General features: G+C 44.3%; 2 protein-coding genes across 3 annotated transcripts in view; one reads left to right on the top strand and one right to left on the bottom strand.

The window, feature by feature from the left end:
• SLC4A11 (solute carrier family 4 member 11) overlaps nt 1-15,450 on the bottom strand; it is a 134,258-nt gene extending 118,808 nt beyond the window's left edge. For both annotated transcript variants that reach the window (XM_048943620.1, XM_048943619.1), the window contains exon 1: nt 15,197-15,450. In XM_048943620.1, the coding sequence (XP_048799577.1) occupies nt 15,197-15,335 (139 nt within the window). In that variant the 5' untranslated portion in view covers nt 15,336-15,450. The remainder of the gene's footprint in view (nt 1-15,196) is intronic.
• The window catches only part of PTPRA (protein tyrosine phosphatase receptor type A), a 553,533-nt gene that overhangs the window by 431,648 nt on the left and 105,666 nt on the right, over nt 1-16,219 (top strand). The gene's annotated exons all lie outside the window — the stretch shown is intronic.

Consider the following 16,219-nt stretch of genomic DNA (forward strand, 5'->3'; position numbering starts at 1 on the left):
AAGAAAATAGACTCGCAAGCACACAATCACTTCCATTTGTCTTTTGTGCTATTGTGGTAGATTCAAGAATACTGGGCTATTTAAACAGGAATTATGTGGGGTCTGCGGAGGTCTGTGCAAGAGTGTGGCAAGTCTGAATTCAATCCATCATGTTCTCAAGGGAATTCAGCAGGGCTCGATTTTTTTTTATTTTTATTTTTTAAGGGAGACTTTTTAAAGAGATAATATTCCTTCCAAGACTGCATCTTTTGACAATATTATTAAGGCTGCCTAACCCTTCCCAGTACTGTTTTCAGTTGCTTATAAATTCACCAAGTCCCGGCTGTTCAAGATAGGGCTTTGCATGCTAGCCGGCTCTGCCTCAGGCAGAGTTGTTTTGGAACATGTGCATTCAACTGCTTCTCAGAAAGCAGCATGGGAATAAACACATTGTTTTGTTCAATTTCTGGTGACTTTTTTTTGAAAAGCCTTGGACCCATGATTTAGAACTGGGACTTTAATGAGCAGGGGCTAGCTTTTTGTGTCAAATTTAATTTTTGTCATCGCTGAAAGTCTAGGCAAATTATAAGCCTTTTGAGGGGAGCAGAAAAAGCAGCTAAATTGCATATGCTCAACAACCCTTAGACTTTAGGATTTAAGACTCAAGGGTTTGGGCTCTGATGAGCAAAATTGGAAGCAGGTATGGGGCAGATGGGAGGTAATGAGGAGCTGGAGATGATTAAGAGCTGTAAGCAGTGGGAGATCTACTAAGAGGATGAGTGACCATAGAAGATTCGAAACCCAGGTTTGAGGCCAGTAGGCTTTGGAGATTGGGAAGACCAAAGGCTTGTAACAAGATGTTGGTCCTGACATAGCAAGAGATCATCTACAGGCTCTACCACCGGATATGCCTCTGTTTTGAGGGAACCTCATTTCACTACTTTTTTCCACATAAAACCATTTGAGTTGCATCCCTTGAAGATTACCTTGCCCAACACCCATGCAGTGAACAGCAACACCCACAGCTCGTATCCCATCCAGCCTGACCTTGAGTGTCACCAGGGATGGAGCATCCCCCACCTCCATGTGGGCAACATGTGCAGGTGCCTCACTGCCCTTATTGTGGAACCTCTTCCTTACATTCAACTTAAATCTCCCCTCTTCTTGTCTATTTCCTCTTGTTCTATCACAACAGAGCCTACTAAAGAGCCTGCCCCCTCCTTCCTTAAAGCACCCTCTCCCTTTAGATAATGAAAGGCAGTGCCAAACTATGCTTTCACCAGCAGATCTTTAGAGCAGCCCAACTGTAGAAGCCATGTGCAATTGGAGGTCTTCACATTAAGGTACCAATCTGCTCAGTATGTCTGGAAATGCAAACCTGCTGATGGAGGGCATGGAGAAACACTTTCACAGCAGCAAGCAGGAATTGGCTTCTGCAAGTTTTCTTATTTTAAGTGAAAGAATATAAACCAGTCTTTAATTATTCAACAATAAACCAGACAGCATTAGATCCATCATTTTGTGTTTTAGAGTGCAGCATTCTGTGCCTGTGTTTTTTTGTTGTTGTAAACAGTTTGGCATGAGGGGTTATGTCTTGGTCATTACGCTCAAGGGAAGCTGATCTGAAACAGCAGCATCTGCTAAACCTTATTTAACATTTGTATAACCTTGTAGCTGATTATTCAGCTACTATTCCCTGTGCTTTGCAACAGAAGTGGAAAGCAGGAGCTATGGGCAGATCCTCCTTATCAAGTGAACCACAGGTGGTGTTTTCATTATAGAGATCTCATGCTGTAATGAGGGATCTGCGTAGTACCAAAAGCCTGAACTCTGCTGTACACAAACCACATAGGGTGCAAAGGTTATTAATACAGCCACAGGCAAATGCCTGTCCAACAGGGGTCTCCAGCATTTGGAGGAAGGACACCTCCAACTGTGAGACTCCACACTTAAAACGAAATGCACTGACAGGGGCCAGTGCAACTGCAGAGACATAGTTACTGCATCCAAGAGCTCCACCATTTGTTGGTGAAGGACATGCATGCCTACTTCTAATCCATGCCATATCAGCGTCTAAAGCAGAAAACCTTCCCCTGATCAGGAGTGGCACGCCACCTCTTCCTGTAGGGTCTGGGTTTCCTCAGTGCATTCAGCCTCTCTTCTGAGCTGGAGATGAAGAATTTTAACAGATGCTTTAAAATTTGAAGCGTAAACAACTTGAAGTGCACACGATGCAAATGTAACCTCAGTTCTGATCCCGTGGATCTTTCTTCCCCCTCCATCAGCCCACGCTCTTAAGGCCAATTTTATATGCTTTTATCTTGTTTTCTAGCCCTTGCCAGCTTTCCATCCACACACTTCTATGGCTTCTCATACCTTATCCAGGGGACAATAAAAGCATATGACAGCATCTGAAAGCAAGGCAGAAATGGATCTTTTGCACTGCATTGTTGAATTAACAGCCTGCAGAAAAGTAATGAAGCCTCAGTAGAATGGGAGTCTACCCCTGTTTTGCCACATCCAGATCAGTTTCACTATTTGCACAGAATTTGGTATCATTTTACTGAGACTTTAAGAGCTGGTTTACAATGAGATTGCTTGCCTAAATAAGGATTTTGGATCTCCAAACCAGGCAGAGCCCTTGTTAGCAATTCTATAGCCCTGTGCTTTAAGTACAGCACAGGTTAGAATAAGCATTCTACAAATTTCTGCCATTTAGAGGCAGGTCTCAGCTAATACCCAGTGGTGAGAAAACTTTGATGGGCTCTTCAAGATCACCTTGGGCACAACAAGTCCCTTTTGAAACCTGCCTTGTAAATATGAAGTCTGTAAGCCCAGCAGAAAGGCAAAGAGGACACCCTCTGACTCTGATGATGCTGATACAGGCACACTGCATCCAGCTAGAATGATAATCTCCAGCTTTCCAATCACTGAAAGTAGAAGGGAGGTACTACTTTCACTCCACAGGCATTTTTCACTTAGGAAATACCAAAAATTTTATATCAGCTTCTGTTTCTAAAGCAATCCCAATCCTATCCTTGAGGGAAGTATCAATTAGAAGGCTGATGTTAGTGAGATGCATCTCACTACCAGCCTCTCCTTACTGTAAAGGGAATGAGCTAGAAGCTCCTTTCTCCCCAGTTGTGTTTTGTTCAACACCATCTTATTAACAGATTTATCTTATTAATAGAGATTTAGCTGCAGTGGTTTATGAATAGACTTGCTAAACCACACCATCACTTCCTCTGTGCTCATGCAGTAAGTTCCTAAGCATGCATTGTCTTGCTGGGCAGACAGATGCAAAGCTCTTCCTTTGCTTCCCTGTTTCTTAGAAGTGCACTGTCATCTGCCCTAATTATAGGAAGCTCTCAGTCTTGAGAACAACCTCACCCACACCCATTTCCAGTTTTTCCTTACAAACTGATACTACCCTATCAAAACTGAGAACTGTTTGACATCAGCTTCAGTGAAAGGTTCAGCTCCCAGCCCAGCCTTGTGTCTCTTATGGTTTTACATGTACTTGTGTGCACAGAGAAAGGCTTTGCCATAGAATCAGTGAATAACTTGGAAGGGACCTTAAAGATGGTTCAGCTCCAGCTCCAGCCAGCCTTCTCAAACTTGGTGAGTCTCTTAGGCTTATCAGCCTACACTCAGGTCTCAAAAAGATTTGGATGTACTCCATTTTCATGAAACAAGGACACAGAGCCCACCAAAATACCCTTCTTTCCAGTAGGCTGCAGGGTGCTGTCTGCTTGGTACACATGCTTCAGTATCAGAAACTGGAGGATCCCCAGTTTAACTTCCTGCCCATCTCCACTGTGTTATACTGCAAGCTTTGCTATGCAGTCATATACCACCCTTAAACAGGAAGCACAGTAGCAAAGGGAAAAAGATTCAACTGAACAGTATTAACAACTTTACTCTGATTAATTGCTATCTAGCCAAGGTTTTTTCCAGCAAGCATCTAAGATCACACTACAGTGTGTTGAGGTGAGCTAGTTAAAATTGTCAGCGGAATCTAAGTCAGGACGTGCTGCAGTATTTGAGTCTAATGACACGGAGAAAAGCAGCTCTGAGAAACAATAAAATCAAGTGACTGAATTAACCCTGGGATCAAAACCAAACAAAAAACCCTATGTATGGGTTCCTTAGTATTCAGTACAGGGCCAGAAAACTTCAGCATGGATGCTACTTGAGCATCTCCCTCCCTGCACCTCATTTTAGGCCCTGAAAGAGGCTTAACATCTTTGAAAACCTGTCAAATTTGGCTGTAGCCAACTGGGAGAAGAACATGTGGCACCACTGCATAAAACCTAGCTAATCTAAGAGCATAACCTACCCTGTGACCCTGCTGGCTCTCCTCTGAACCCACTCCAGCAGTTCTAGGTCTTCCTCGTGATGGTGGCCAAAGATTCACAAACCAGCAGCCCCTCACATTAATCCAAGGATCATTTAGCACTGGTAAGCACCTAAAGATATTGGTGTATATTTGAGAAGATGCATGGAGGTTGTCAAAACCTTACTGCAGGTCAATACTATCATCAACACCAGCAGACACCAACACACCAAGATGTGTTGGTAGTTGGGATTGGTACGTTCCATTGCTTCTGCTCTCTAGGTACTCCCTCTGACCCCTTTCTTGGAACAGAAGAACTGTAGCAGAAACCCATCAACAATGGACAGCAAATGGACTATAGAATGTTACAGAAAAACTACCAGGAGAAATCAGGAACAGCTTTGTGCATGAGAGTCTGTGATCTGCAAGGACAAGACTCCTCCAACTACACAGGCTAGAAGATAAGAAAGCCTCTGTGCTCTCTTCACTTTTGGCTGCCCAGGGTGATTTTACAAGGCAACACAGACCTAGTTTTTGCAAGCTTCAGCTGGCATATAACCTTCTCCAACTGTTTTGGTCTACAAAGCACATTCCTCAACATGCATTAAGCCAGGGAGCCTGGACAGACCCATCTTGAGCCACTAGAGAACTGAATATAGGCATGTATGTTAATGCCTGAACTTCTCCTGTTGAAGATGAGCTACACCTGGAGAAAGAAGCCTGACTTCCTGACAAAAATAAGCACAGAAAACCTTAAGGTTCATGGATTCAGACATCCTGTTATTGTCCTAGTATCTCTTACATAACACCACTGCAATCCTAATGAGATCTCAGACACTTGTACTTGAAAGAAGCCTACATAATGCCAAAGTTACCACCAGATCAGGAAACAAAGTCGAGCCAAGGCAAAGCTGCCACATAAATGAGCCTGGCCCCATGCATTGGAATCCAGGAAATCACCAAGAGAACCCTCTGCCCTCAGTGCTCATCCGGGTAAAAGCCTTCAACTCAGAAGTCAACAGGCTAATTAATTGCCTGCAGAACTCAAGTGTTTTAGAGGTAAGGCAACAGCTGGTACATAAAAATTTATGCTTTTCAATTATGACTAATCAGAGCTAGTACCAAGGTACAGCTTGCTTGCTGTTAACTTAAACCTTTTGTTTATCATCTTTATGCAAGACAAGAGCAAGCTGCCTCATCATCAGTTCACCTCCCTCACAAGAGCGTCATCCCTCCTAAAGGAGCACAAGAGGAAGCAAATTATTTGAGGACATGCCAATATTCAAAGCAATAGAAAGCAAAGAATATGCTGATGCCAAAGATGCAGGGATCTTATTGTTATTCTTGAAATCATAGAGGATGCCATTAGCTGCTTTCTTGATCCTGGAAAACCCAGAAAAACACCTAAAGCTGTAGGTTTGCTCATCATGGATGAGCTCTCTCAGTGTACACCTCCATTGGCATGAACAAAAAATGGTTGTGGTGGAAGTACACTGCCCTCAAGCAACTAAGAGCCCAAGGCATTGACCTCTAGGAGAAGGCAAACCAGTATTATTATCTGTCCTTTGTGGATTTGTAGCAACTTTCATTCTAATTTCAGCACTTTTTCAGCACTGGCAAGACTGTGTCAAGAAACTGTCTAGTCCTGAGCTCACCAGCACACACAAGCAGCCAATTTGAAACCTTGAAAAAATGACCAAGGAAGCATCTTGCAGCTGCCTAACAGAAGGCAATATACAAAGCACACAGCAAGACATAGGAAAACAACCATTGACTCTAGAAATGGACATTTCAGCTCAACATTATGTATTTTCCCCAGTGACAGTGGTTGAGCGCTGGATCAGGATCTCAAAGGTGGAATAGTCTCCCATCTTCCGGTGTACTCAAAGCTCATCAGGACAGAGCCGTTAAAAACCTGCACTAGCTCTAAAGATCACTCTGCTTAGAGTGAGAGGTTGGACTGGAGGCTTCCAGCCCCATTCTAGAATTAATAGTAATGGAAGTCTTATCTTTTGCTCAAGAAATTGAAAAAAGTTAAGTCCCTTCCCACTCAGTACAGCAGCCACAGAGGTCAAGGACAATTCCACTCCAGACTTCTCAATCCTTCACAAATCAACAATAATTAAGCTGCAGGAAACTTCTCTTTTGCCATTCTTGCTGCTGGTGAGTCATGCCACAGAAGGAGACCAAACAGCTTATCTTCCAGAGGGATAATTTAAAAAAACAAAACAAAAACAGGCTTGAAAGTTTACCTGGACTGACCTCAAGGCAGGTACTTCTATGCAGAACAAGGCCACAAAGAACATTGCCTAAGGGTTTTTGACTTTCAGTTGCAAGATGGCCAAAGAGAAGACCTCACAGACTTGCTCCCTTGGCATCAACATTGTCCTGGGGGTGGGTGGTGATAATGGAATGAGAAAACTGTGCGAGTTTTCTTCAAAGTCTCTGAATCTGTTGCTGGTGCAGAGGTCTGCTTGTGCAAAGCCTCCCACAGCCTTCAGCACAGCTCTCCTGCCCTTTCTCTTTAGAGAGCTGCAAACAAAGCAGCTTGCATGCACCTTCCCATAGCAGCTCCTCTGCTCTGAGGGCTCAGACTTGGAGCCAGTGGCCTTTCTGACAGCTGCAGATCACAAGCATTCTTCACAGAATTCAAGTTCCTAAACATAGCCAAAATCAAAGACCAGCCTGCCTTCCCTGCCAAGAGATTGCTATCAGAGAGAGACAAAGCACAATCCTCCAGGATAGCAAGGGGGAGAAAACCCAGCTCACTTACAGAGAACACGTCGAGGTTGTGGCTTTTTTTTGTTAAATCTAATTCTGCACTCTGAATTGCAAATTTTCCATCTACATGTTGCACTACAAGATGCAAGTCTCCAGCAAGCAACATTGCCAGCATAGAAATTCAGTCACTTTCCTGGGTCTTGTCACCATCAATAGGAATGTGGAACTTTCTGCTTAGGATAATAAATTTTAGGGAAAGGTAAGCACTGTTCAACGAGGAAACAGATTTTAAGCAGTGGCATTTTCTCAACTGAGAACTTCAAGATGGAATTGAAACATGCAAACAGATCAAAGCACATTCCCTTGCTGTACTGCGCTCACCAAAAGGAATCTCCCACTTTCTCACTTCTACTACAACCACATTTTTGCACCAAGAGCCCACAGCCCCACCTCAAGGCTTTTAACATGCAAGAAAATTAAAGTAGAGCCCCAAGCAATATATCTTTCAAAGCGAGAGCTACACACAACCTCGTGCTTTCCACTGAACCACGTCTTTGTGTGACCTCCATGTCACTGAGTCCCTGCAAGATGGGGAAGACACCGAGTTCAAGAGCAGTAGACAAGGTAACAGCACCATCCAACCTCAGACAAAAGTCAGTGGAGTTTCCTGCAGCCTTCTGAGGCAAGAAATGAACAAGAAATGAACTGACCTCTGGAGATGTGCATGGTCGCACTGGGAGTGTCACAACTGCAGATCAAAGATAACAAACAGCCACACAATTAGGGGCTGCTGTAAACACAGACATGAAACAGAAAAGTGTTAACCAAGGCTAGACTGTGGCTTGCTTGCTGTCCTGGAGCCACACTCAACTGGTCCCCTGAGCATTGGTTCAGAGCTTGCAGTTTGCAAGCTAGATGCCAGTGAGAGCAGCTAGCTGGGACATGCTGTAGGGTTTCTGGAGCCTACCTATCTGATCTTATCACCTACAGGCATCAGGGAACAGGCTGCACAGACAGATCAAGCATTAAACACACCGGCTTGGTCCCTCCTCTAGGTGGGAATGGAACCAAGAGATATTTACCCACTGCCATGCAAGCCATTTCTATCAGATTGCATCTGCAGCAAGACTGGGAGCCACTCAGGAGCAAGCGAGGCTTCTTTCAGGCTCCAGTATCACATGTCCTGGTGTGATCACCCGTCCTTCAGATGAGATGGGGGTTGTGAAACAGTGGCTCTGTTGTCAACAGATTCCTGTTCTCATTTCAACGTGACCTCACCACATCCAAATGGGGATCAGATTCTATCTTCAGACTCACCACGACTGCACATCACTCTCCTGGCAAAGGCTGGGGTGCTGTCAGCACCACCCATCTCCAGCCTTCCTATGTGCTCTGCAGAGATAGGAGTCTGTCTCCAACTATTTGAGAGGCTGTTCAGCAGATATCCTCTGAACCAAGAGAGCCCAACCCAAGTCAAGTTCAGATCTGCACTAGGCAGCAAGCAGTCATGCAGACAAAGCTGTGCCCTGATTGCTCCATCCCTGAGTGCTGTTGCTGTCTATTCAAAGCGTAGTTCTCTATGCAAAATGCAGTATTTTCAGAAGGTTTTTTTTTTTTTTGAAGTCTAGCCCTTAATTTTAACTACAGCAGTACAGAGGGTCCTCAAAACAATAAAACTTCATCTGCTTTAGAAGCTACTTGTTGAGATTGACTTCACCTTTCCCACATGGGGCAAAGCTGAGGTCATCACCTGTAACATTCCATCAGAGCAATCACGGGGGATGAGAAGAGGTTCCCCTGCAAGTCACATTCAATGCAGTTATCCAACAGAAGAGCAAATCAAAACCATAAGAAAACCAGGGTTTGCCCAGCAAGACTTCTCAAGCAACAATGCTTCAGCAGCCCAGCCTAGAACAAGAGCATGAGAGCAAAAAGACAGCAGCTGCACTAACCAAAAACATCCCAGACACCTTGAAGGTCATCACCATTTTCTTAGGATGCAGGCACATGCACAGTTTCACAGTCATTAAGAAATAAAACAATAGTGTTTCCCTTAATTAAGTCATCATCCTGCCTTTCCTGCTTCACAGCTGCCCCTTTTAGATGATGTTTCACATGACTGAGCAAAGCAAAGGTGTAATATCTCTCCCACAAGGTCCACTGCCCCCAACTAAAAGGAAAGCATTGCTGACATCTGGAAACAAGAAAAAAATGTAGAATATATTAAAGGTAATATAATACAGATTAATATAAATACTAAATCATCTCCCAGCTACCTAAGAAGCCAAGGGAAGCAAGTAGACCAAACAAATCCACTACCTGCTGGACATACATGCCAACAGCTCACAGATGGAATGGGAGAGTCAAGGTCAGGAGCTGCATCCATACATCACTTATGCAGCATTTGTGTTGGAAGGGACCCTTAAAGGCCACATGGTCCAACCGCCCAGCAATGAACAGGGACACTCACAGTGCTCAAAGCTCCCATCCAGCCTGACCTTGGGTGCCTCCATGGGGCACCCACCTCCTCGCTAAGAAACTTCTGCCAGTGCCTCACTGCCCTTTTTGTAAAAAAGGCTTCCCTATAGAGGAATCTAAATTCCCAATCTAAATCTGCCCTCTCTTAGTTTGAAAACATTTCCCCATCTCCTGTCAAACATTATTTGCACCCATCCTCTGACCCATGGCCTTGCCCAACTGCAGACAGGATCTGGCAGTACTGATACCATTTGCAAACCACAAGCCCCTACCCAATTTGACTACACTAATTGCAATTCCATAAAACCTTGGAAAACGAATCAGCATACCTTTCAGTTTCAAAGTAGAAATGCTTGCTGTATTCCACAGTATTAAGACTTCAGCCACTGTTGACGTGAATCAACAGCAGCAACAGAGAAAACAAAGCTGAGAAGCACATGTTTTTCAGCTCTCTCAGATTCAACAACTGCTCTCAGTTTACATAGCAATTATTCAAATTTCATTTGTCACGCTGAAAAGCAGCAAGAAAAGAAACAAGCTGGGTGCCTGCTCTCCATGCTAGGTGCAGACCAGCTTTCCCCAGGAGCCTTTCCATCAGGATATGCAACTCAGCTGGCTCCAAAATCCAATTTCAGAATAATTTCAATATGCTGCATTGCTGTATAATCCATGCAGCATCATTAAGAGGAAGGCACAAGTTTATTTTCTCTTTAAGTTTGGAGTATATTTTCCTACTTGATGAGTTTTGATATGGTGCTTAGTGGGGAACCAGCAATAAGTCGTGTGCTGGGTGAGAGATCTGGTGGTTTTGTACAGCATCTCTCACGAGGCAGATGTTAAACAGGAAGCGTTTATTGACTTCATGCTCACTTCATAAAACATTTACATGGCTGAGAGGAAAAAAAAAGAGCTCCCAACCAGTCAGCCTGCATTTCAGTTCTAACAATGATGAGTTTATGCATTGTTCCAGCACACAAGTGACAGCAAACAGTGGGCAATCTGAGCTATAAAGCTGCAATAGGCTCCTGGAAGAATCAAAACAGAGCTGTCCCATCAGGACTCCCTATTACTCAGGTGCTACAGTAGCTATCTGCAGTTCTCCCTTTGATAGCTTAAATCAGTATAGGAGAAGTCACCAGACAAAACCTTCCCTTTCTTCTATCTTGCAACACAACCTGGAAGGCAATCAGAGCTGGCTGTCAGCAACACGCTCAACTGGCAGAGGTTGGATCCTCAGCAACGTTCACCAGTGAGAAATCACCATCAGGATATTGAAGTTAGAATCATAGAATGGTTGGGTTGGAAGGGACCTTGAAGTCCATCCAGACTCAACCACAGGCTGGTTTCACCCCCCATCAGATCGGGCTGCCCGGGGTTCCATCCACGGAGATTTCTAAGGATGGCCCACCCATAACTGCTCTGGATGGCCCATGCCAAGGCTTCACCATCCTCTCAGTGAAGATTTTTCCCCAACACCTAAGTTCCACAACTTTCAGCCTTCCTGTTTCATCCATTCTCATTACATCCAATACTCAGGATGGGAAAGAAGAAAAATTGTCCTTCATCCTCTTTGACTCAAAAACATGGACGCAGCAGCCCCATTCTGTGAGCCACAGCAATTAGTTTTCATTACAAATTATAAGCGTATTGTTGTGTTTTAAAGAAGATACCATGAAACCAATTGTGAACACAGAAGGCCTGGCCAGGTAATTTATTAATTTCACAAAAGAGATATTCCTTACTGGCATCAAGCTGAGCTACCCACTCCCAGTCTGGCAAAGGAAGTGTGGAAATACCCAGATCTAATTGAAGGCATTTCCCATGAAATGTATCACTCTAGGAAATACTTCAAATGCTCTTGCCTACCACATGAATCACATCCCTACCTCCTTCTGAGGTTGCTGACAGATGCCACATATCAGATCCCTTTTTGTTTCAATTAAATTAAGCAACAAGCCTGATTCGATTAGCATGAGGAAGTCAGCAATCAAGATGTTCTCACAGCAGGAGCAGTGGATCCTGACCAGTCCTTCAGCTTACTGCCTTAGACACACATGGCCTGGCCACTAGAAGAGCAAGGAAGCACAAGTACTGCCTGCAGGAGGATTGCTGCCATCCACAGACATATGCTGCACATGCTGAGAAGGGATGTTGAAGGCTGGATACCTATAGGCTATTTTAGATTGGTCTTACAGGCACCACTCGTAGCCACCATGTGTTATTAATATACCCCTTGCCTGGATGCATACAGCCACAAGCCCTAACACACCCATGTCAACATGGATTACGTTTTTAAAAACGCATTCATTTCTTTAAAACCCAGTGCAGATTTCTTCATTTTGTTCTATTAATTAGCTGAGGATTGTTAAGGAAACACTCCTATAGTCAAATGGAGATAAAAAAAAAAAAGCATTGCATGACATCTGGAGGCTTTGGCCTCAATTCCATTTTTGGGAATGGCTGATGTCATTTCTTTTTCCTGGGAACATACATCCATTTGTTCCAACTGCACAGAACTTTTCAGAAGGAGCCACACAAAGATCAGATGGCCCCAGACATGAGAATGACTCTGCCCCTCACCAGGGCTTAGGGTAGACATGCAAAGGGCTCTCTCCAAGCCTCAGTAGACTCTTTGAGCTGCCCTACCCATAGCATTTACATGGGGGCAGATCCAATTCCCAACAGCATACATCATCTCGTCTGCAACACCAGGTGTGGCTGGAGGCTCCCACACCCACATTGCTCTTCTACATGCACTGGGTGCTGAGTCCATCTCTACTCAGTACATTGGCAGAGGTCAGCAGGTGCCAGTTGCAACAACCTATGACACAGCAACCTTCCTTCCAAGAAAACTGACCAAAAAAAAAAAAACTTAACATGAGTGAGGGCAACTGGACTCATTTCTCTTAGTAACAACCTTAGTATGCGGCTTGTTTCTCCCTCAAGAACCATCTCTCTATGATCTCGTGATCATGTCATCTTCCATCTTGACCCAGATAAGCCCCTGAGATGTCAGTCCATATGAGATCTAGAGCCTCAGGGTCTCCTACATTCACATGTTTTGTGTGACTATGTCAGCATGACCCTTACCTCAAGTCCTGCCATAAGCTTACAGCTGGGGTAATTACATTACACACTGCCTCACCTGCTTTTCACCCTGTTCTCTTCTGGGAGAGCAAAACCTGAAGAGTCAGTTCTACATCAATACCAGCAAGTTACAGGACTGGAGAAGATCTTGACTTCAGCTCTCCCTGAGCAAGGCTTTAGCCAAGTCAGCTGCACAAGCATTTGCATGAAGTAAGAGCTTTTGGCAGTTGCTGCTCATCATCTAAGGCACCAACTAGGAGCAGTCTTTGGTATTTATCTCTGGAATGAAGGTCTGGTTGCATGGCAGTGCAGATTAGGGGTCTCACAGCACCCACTCACAGTTCTTCCAAAGGGAGGGTGTAAATGGGAAAGAAATCAAGGAGCCAGCTCTGATTTCCCCTCTTGGCTGAGAAGTTTCACAGAAAGCTTTAGCCTTGCAGATTAAGGATTTCTCTTACTGGATATAAAAACACAAATACTTTCGAGACATCCACTTCTGACAAATACAGTTAAGACTGGTTGACGGGTTAAGCATCAGAGCATTTGGAGTGTGTTTTTCATGGACAGAGCAACCAGGAAAACAGGACTGGCATACTCAGACCAAGCAGACGATGCACAAACCTTATCCCATTGGGTAGGCAGGGATTATTTTAAGGTTCAACATTCCTCTTGAAAAATAATCAAAAACAATCACCACCACCACCACCAAAAAACTGCCCCAAAAATATAACCACACTTTGAGCCCTTTGGGGGAAAAAAAAAAAAAAAAAATCACACAAGTTTGAATACCCTTCCTGCCTTCTCAGGAAGAGGAGCCCAACTAGACACACTTAATTAGAAGATTCCCAACCACCACTTCCCCACAAGGGGTTTTCCTATGACAACCAATCAACTTATGAAAGAAATCTCTGCCCTGCTTCCCAGAGCTTCTCCTAGCAATTGCCATGTGACTCAGCCACCACTTGATCAGTGGGGACAGCACATGGCATCACAGGAGACATTCATCACAGGGAACATCCATTGCAAGAGATAACAGGGGCCAGTGGCTTTTGAACCGTAGCTCTCATTCACTGCAGGGCAGGAGACAAGTTAATATTCTAGGTCAGTGCCATATCTCACAGCTATTCAGTAAATTCAGTATTCAGTTGGGTTATTGCTTTGAAGATTAAACTGCAGGGAAGTTTAGTTTCACATTTTCTCCCAGGGCTGGACAGAGAAGATTTACAGTTCCTATGAGAAGGACAACTGGCTGCTCTGTAGCCTTTCCCCAGCAAGAACATGGGACCCCGGAACAGCTTAAGGGTCGCTTTTCACAGCAGCTGTCCTCAAATCAAGTCCTGAGCAGCAGAAAGAGAAAGATACGTTGCCACGAGAGCTAAGCACAGGGCAAAGCCCATTGCTAATCCAGCTCCATTACCAAGACAGCAGCACCTCACCCCTTGGTGGGAGGACAGTTACTGTACAATTACAACACGCAGGAAAACATCTCAGAAGAGGTATTTCCCACCCAAAAGGCTGCTTTTGCTTCCTCACAGCATCAGTAGCCTCAGCAGTTGGAGGAGATTTTCCTACATATCTCATTTCCTGCCCAAGAATATTTTCTTCTTCAGCTCTTCACATCTGACTCTAGTTCAGACTTAATGCCTTGGTTGAAAAATGGATCAGACATTCAATTTCCTCCATGTTGCTTAAACACGAATTTCTACATCCCTCCCTTTCAGGAGTCAATTTGACCCATCGAGGCACATCCAGATGGAACAGCAGCAAACACAAAAAGACCATTGCCTCCAGGGCAACAGGAGAAGCATTCCTATTGCCCCAACAGCATTAAAACCAGATGTAACGTGCATGGCCTAAAGGTTGCGTGCAGAGTGGATGAAGGAATGGTGCACAGGTGTTGCCCCCACACTTCTTCACCTGCCACACATCCTGAAGAAAAAGTTGGCTTTGGTTGCCCAACACAACATTACACAGCCCACAGCTTTGCTCCTACTGACCAAGCACTCACAGCTCCCTGTAGTTTATTTATCCCCTTGCAGCTCAGAGATTGCTAGGAATAAAGAAAAAAATCCCTAGGTATCATAGTTGTCTCATCTCCTATCCACACACTTCTCCAGAGCAACAAAACCCACAGCATTAACTCACTTAGATTATATATTACTCTGCCACTGAGCTTGCATTACCACAGGAGGCACAAGAAGCTTCTATGAACAGCAACAAGGAAATTTCTTTCCCACATCTATCTGCAATAGCTGCTGTTCCTCTTAAAGATGGCACTGTTTTAAGGACAAGAATTACAACCTTGGCTTTCCCACTATCCAAGCTGGGGTTTATACTTTCTACTATCTAGAACTTACAACATAAGTGATTTGCTATTTTTATTTTAAAAAAATAAAGTAAATAAATATCAGTTCCACAACAGAAGACTTTTCAAATGGCCCCCTCTCTTAATCCAGATCTCAGGCAGCTCTCTACTTTACTTGCTTTTCTCCATACAAAACCATATTACTCTCTCCACAACATACACTGGCTCGCTTCACTTCAATCATCCTCCCTGACACATAAAGAGAAAGCAGAAAGAAATTCATGACATACCAGCCTGAATAGCAAGTGCATTCCCATTGTCTGGAGCCTTCTTTGACTCATCTTTCATCTTCCCAGGATGCAGGGGATGGAGGGCACCACTCTGCCCTTCTCCCTCCTTATCGTTGGCTCTTACAGGAGTTAGCTCCATTCATCACCCCTACCACAAGCCCTAAAGGAACAGCTCCTCTTCAGCCCAGGAACAAAAAAAGGGCACCCCAGGGTGAGACCAGATCCTCTAATGAGGGTGAGGAGGAAGCCAACCTCCCTACCCACCCCAGCCTTAACCCTCAGCTGTTTCCTATAAGCTCGTTTGCACTTTGGGGCTCTCCTCAGCTCACTGGGTTAAAGCCCTGGGGTCTATCAGCCAAGGTCTGGCCCATCTGGGGATTCTTATGCTGCTGTTCTGGTGTTTTAGATACTCTTTCTCCCCAGTGGGGACAACATGTCAATGAGAGGTAGTTATAGATGTGCAATTTGCTCATCTGCTCACGGCAGGAATGGTAGTGAAGAATAAACTGTTGTTTTCTGGAATTCTCCAAAGTTTTGGAGACACACTTAGTGCTGGGGTTGCACAGGTGATGCTGGGCAGCCTGATGGGGAACCTGGTTCAGCTGGGGAAATGGGTTGCCCTTTCCTAGGCAGGAAAGGGCAGATCTAGATAATTGTGAAACTTGGAGAAACTGTTGTAACAGACAAGCGTGGCACTAATATTACTTTTGATTCTTATTTCTTCCCCTGCTTTCTTACTGCTGTGCTCCAGGTGTGCTTTTATGGGCAGTAATTAGGATTCCTGACACAATCCGGCATTTCTGATAGTTCTTCAAAGTAATTGCTTGTCCTGGTGGCAGAGCACTTTGCTTTATGTTTTATGTTACATTACTAGGGTCCTGATAACAAAGGTAGGAAGTGACAAGGTGTCTTTGGGGAGGAAAAAAAAAAAAACAAATAACTTACCAGCTAGTTGATATTATGAGATTTCATATCTCAGGTAGATTTGAGGCTTTAACCCAAACTTCTGAGGAAGGAAAAGTA

This window comes from Lagopus muta, chromosome 4 (genome assembly GCF_023343835.1).
Source record: "Lagopus muta isolate bLagMut1 chromosome 4, bLagMut1 primary, whole genome shotgun sequence".
Classification (NCBI taxonomy): domain Eukaryota; kingdom Metazoa; phylum Chordata; class Aves; order Galliformes; family Phasianidae; genus Lagopus; species Lagopus muta.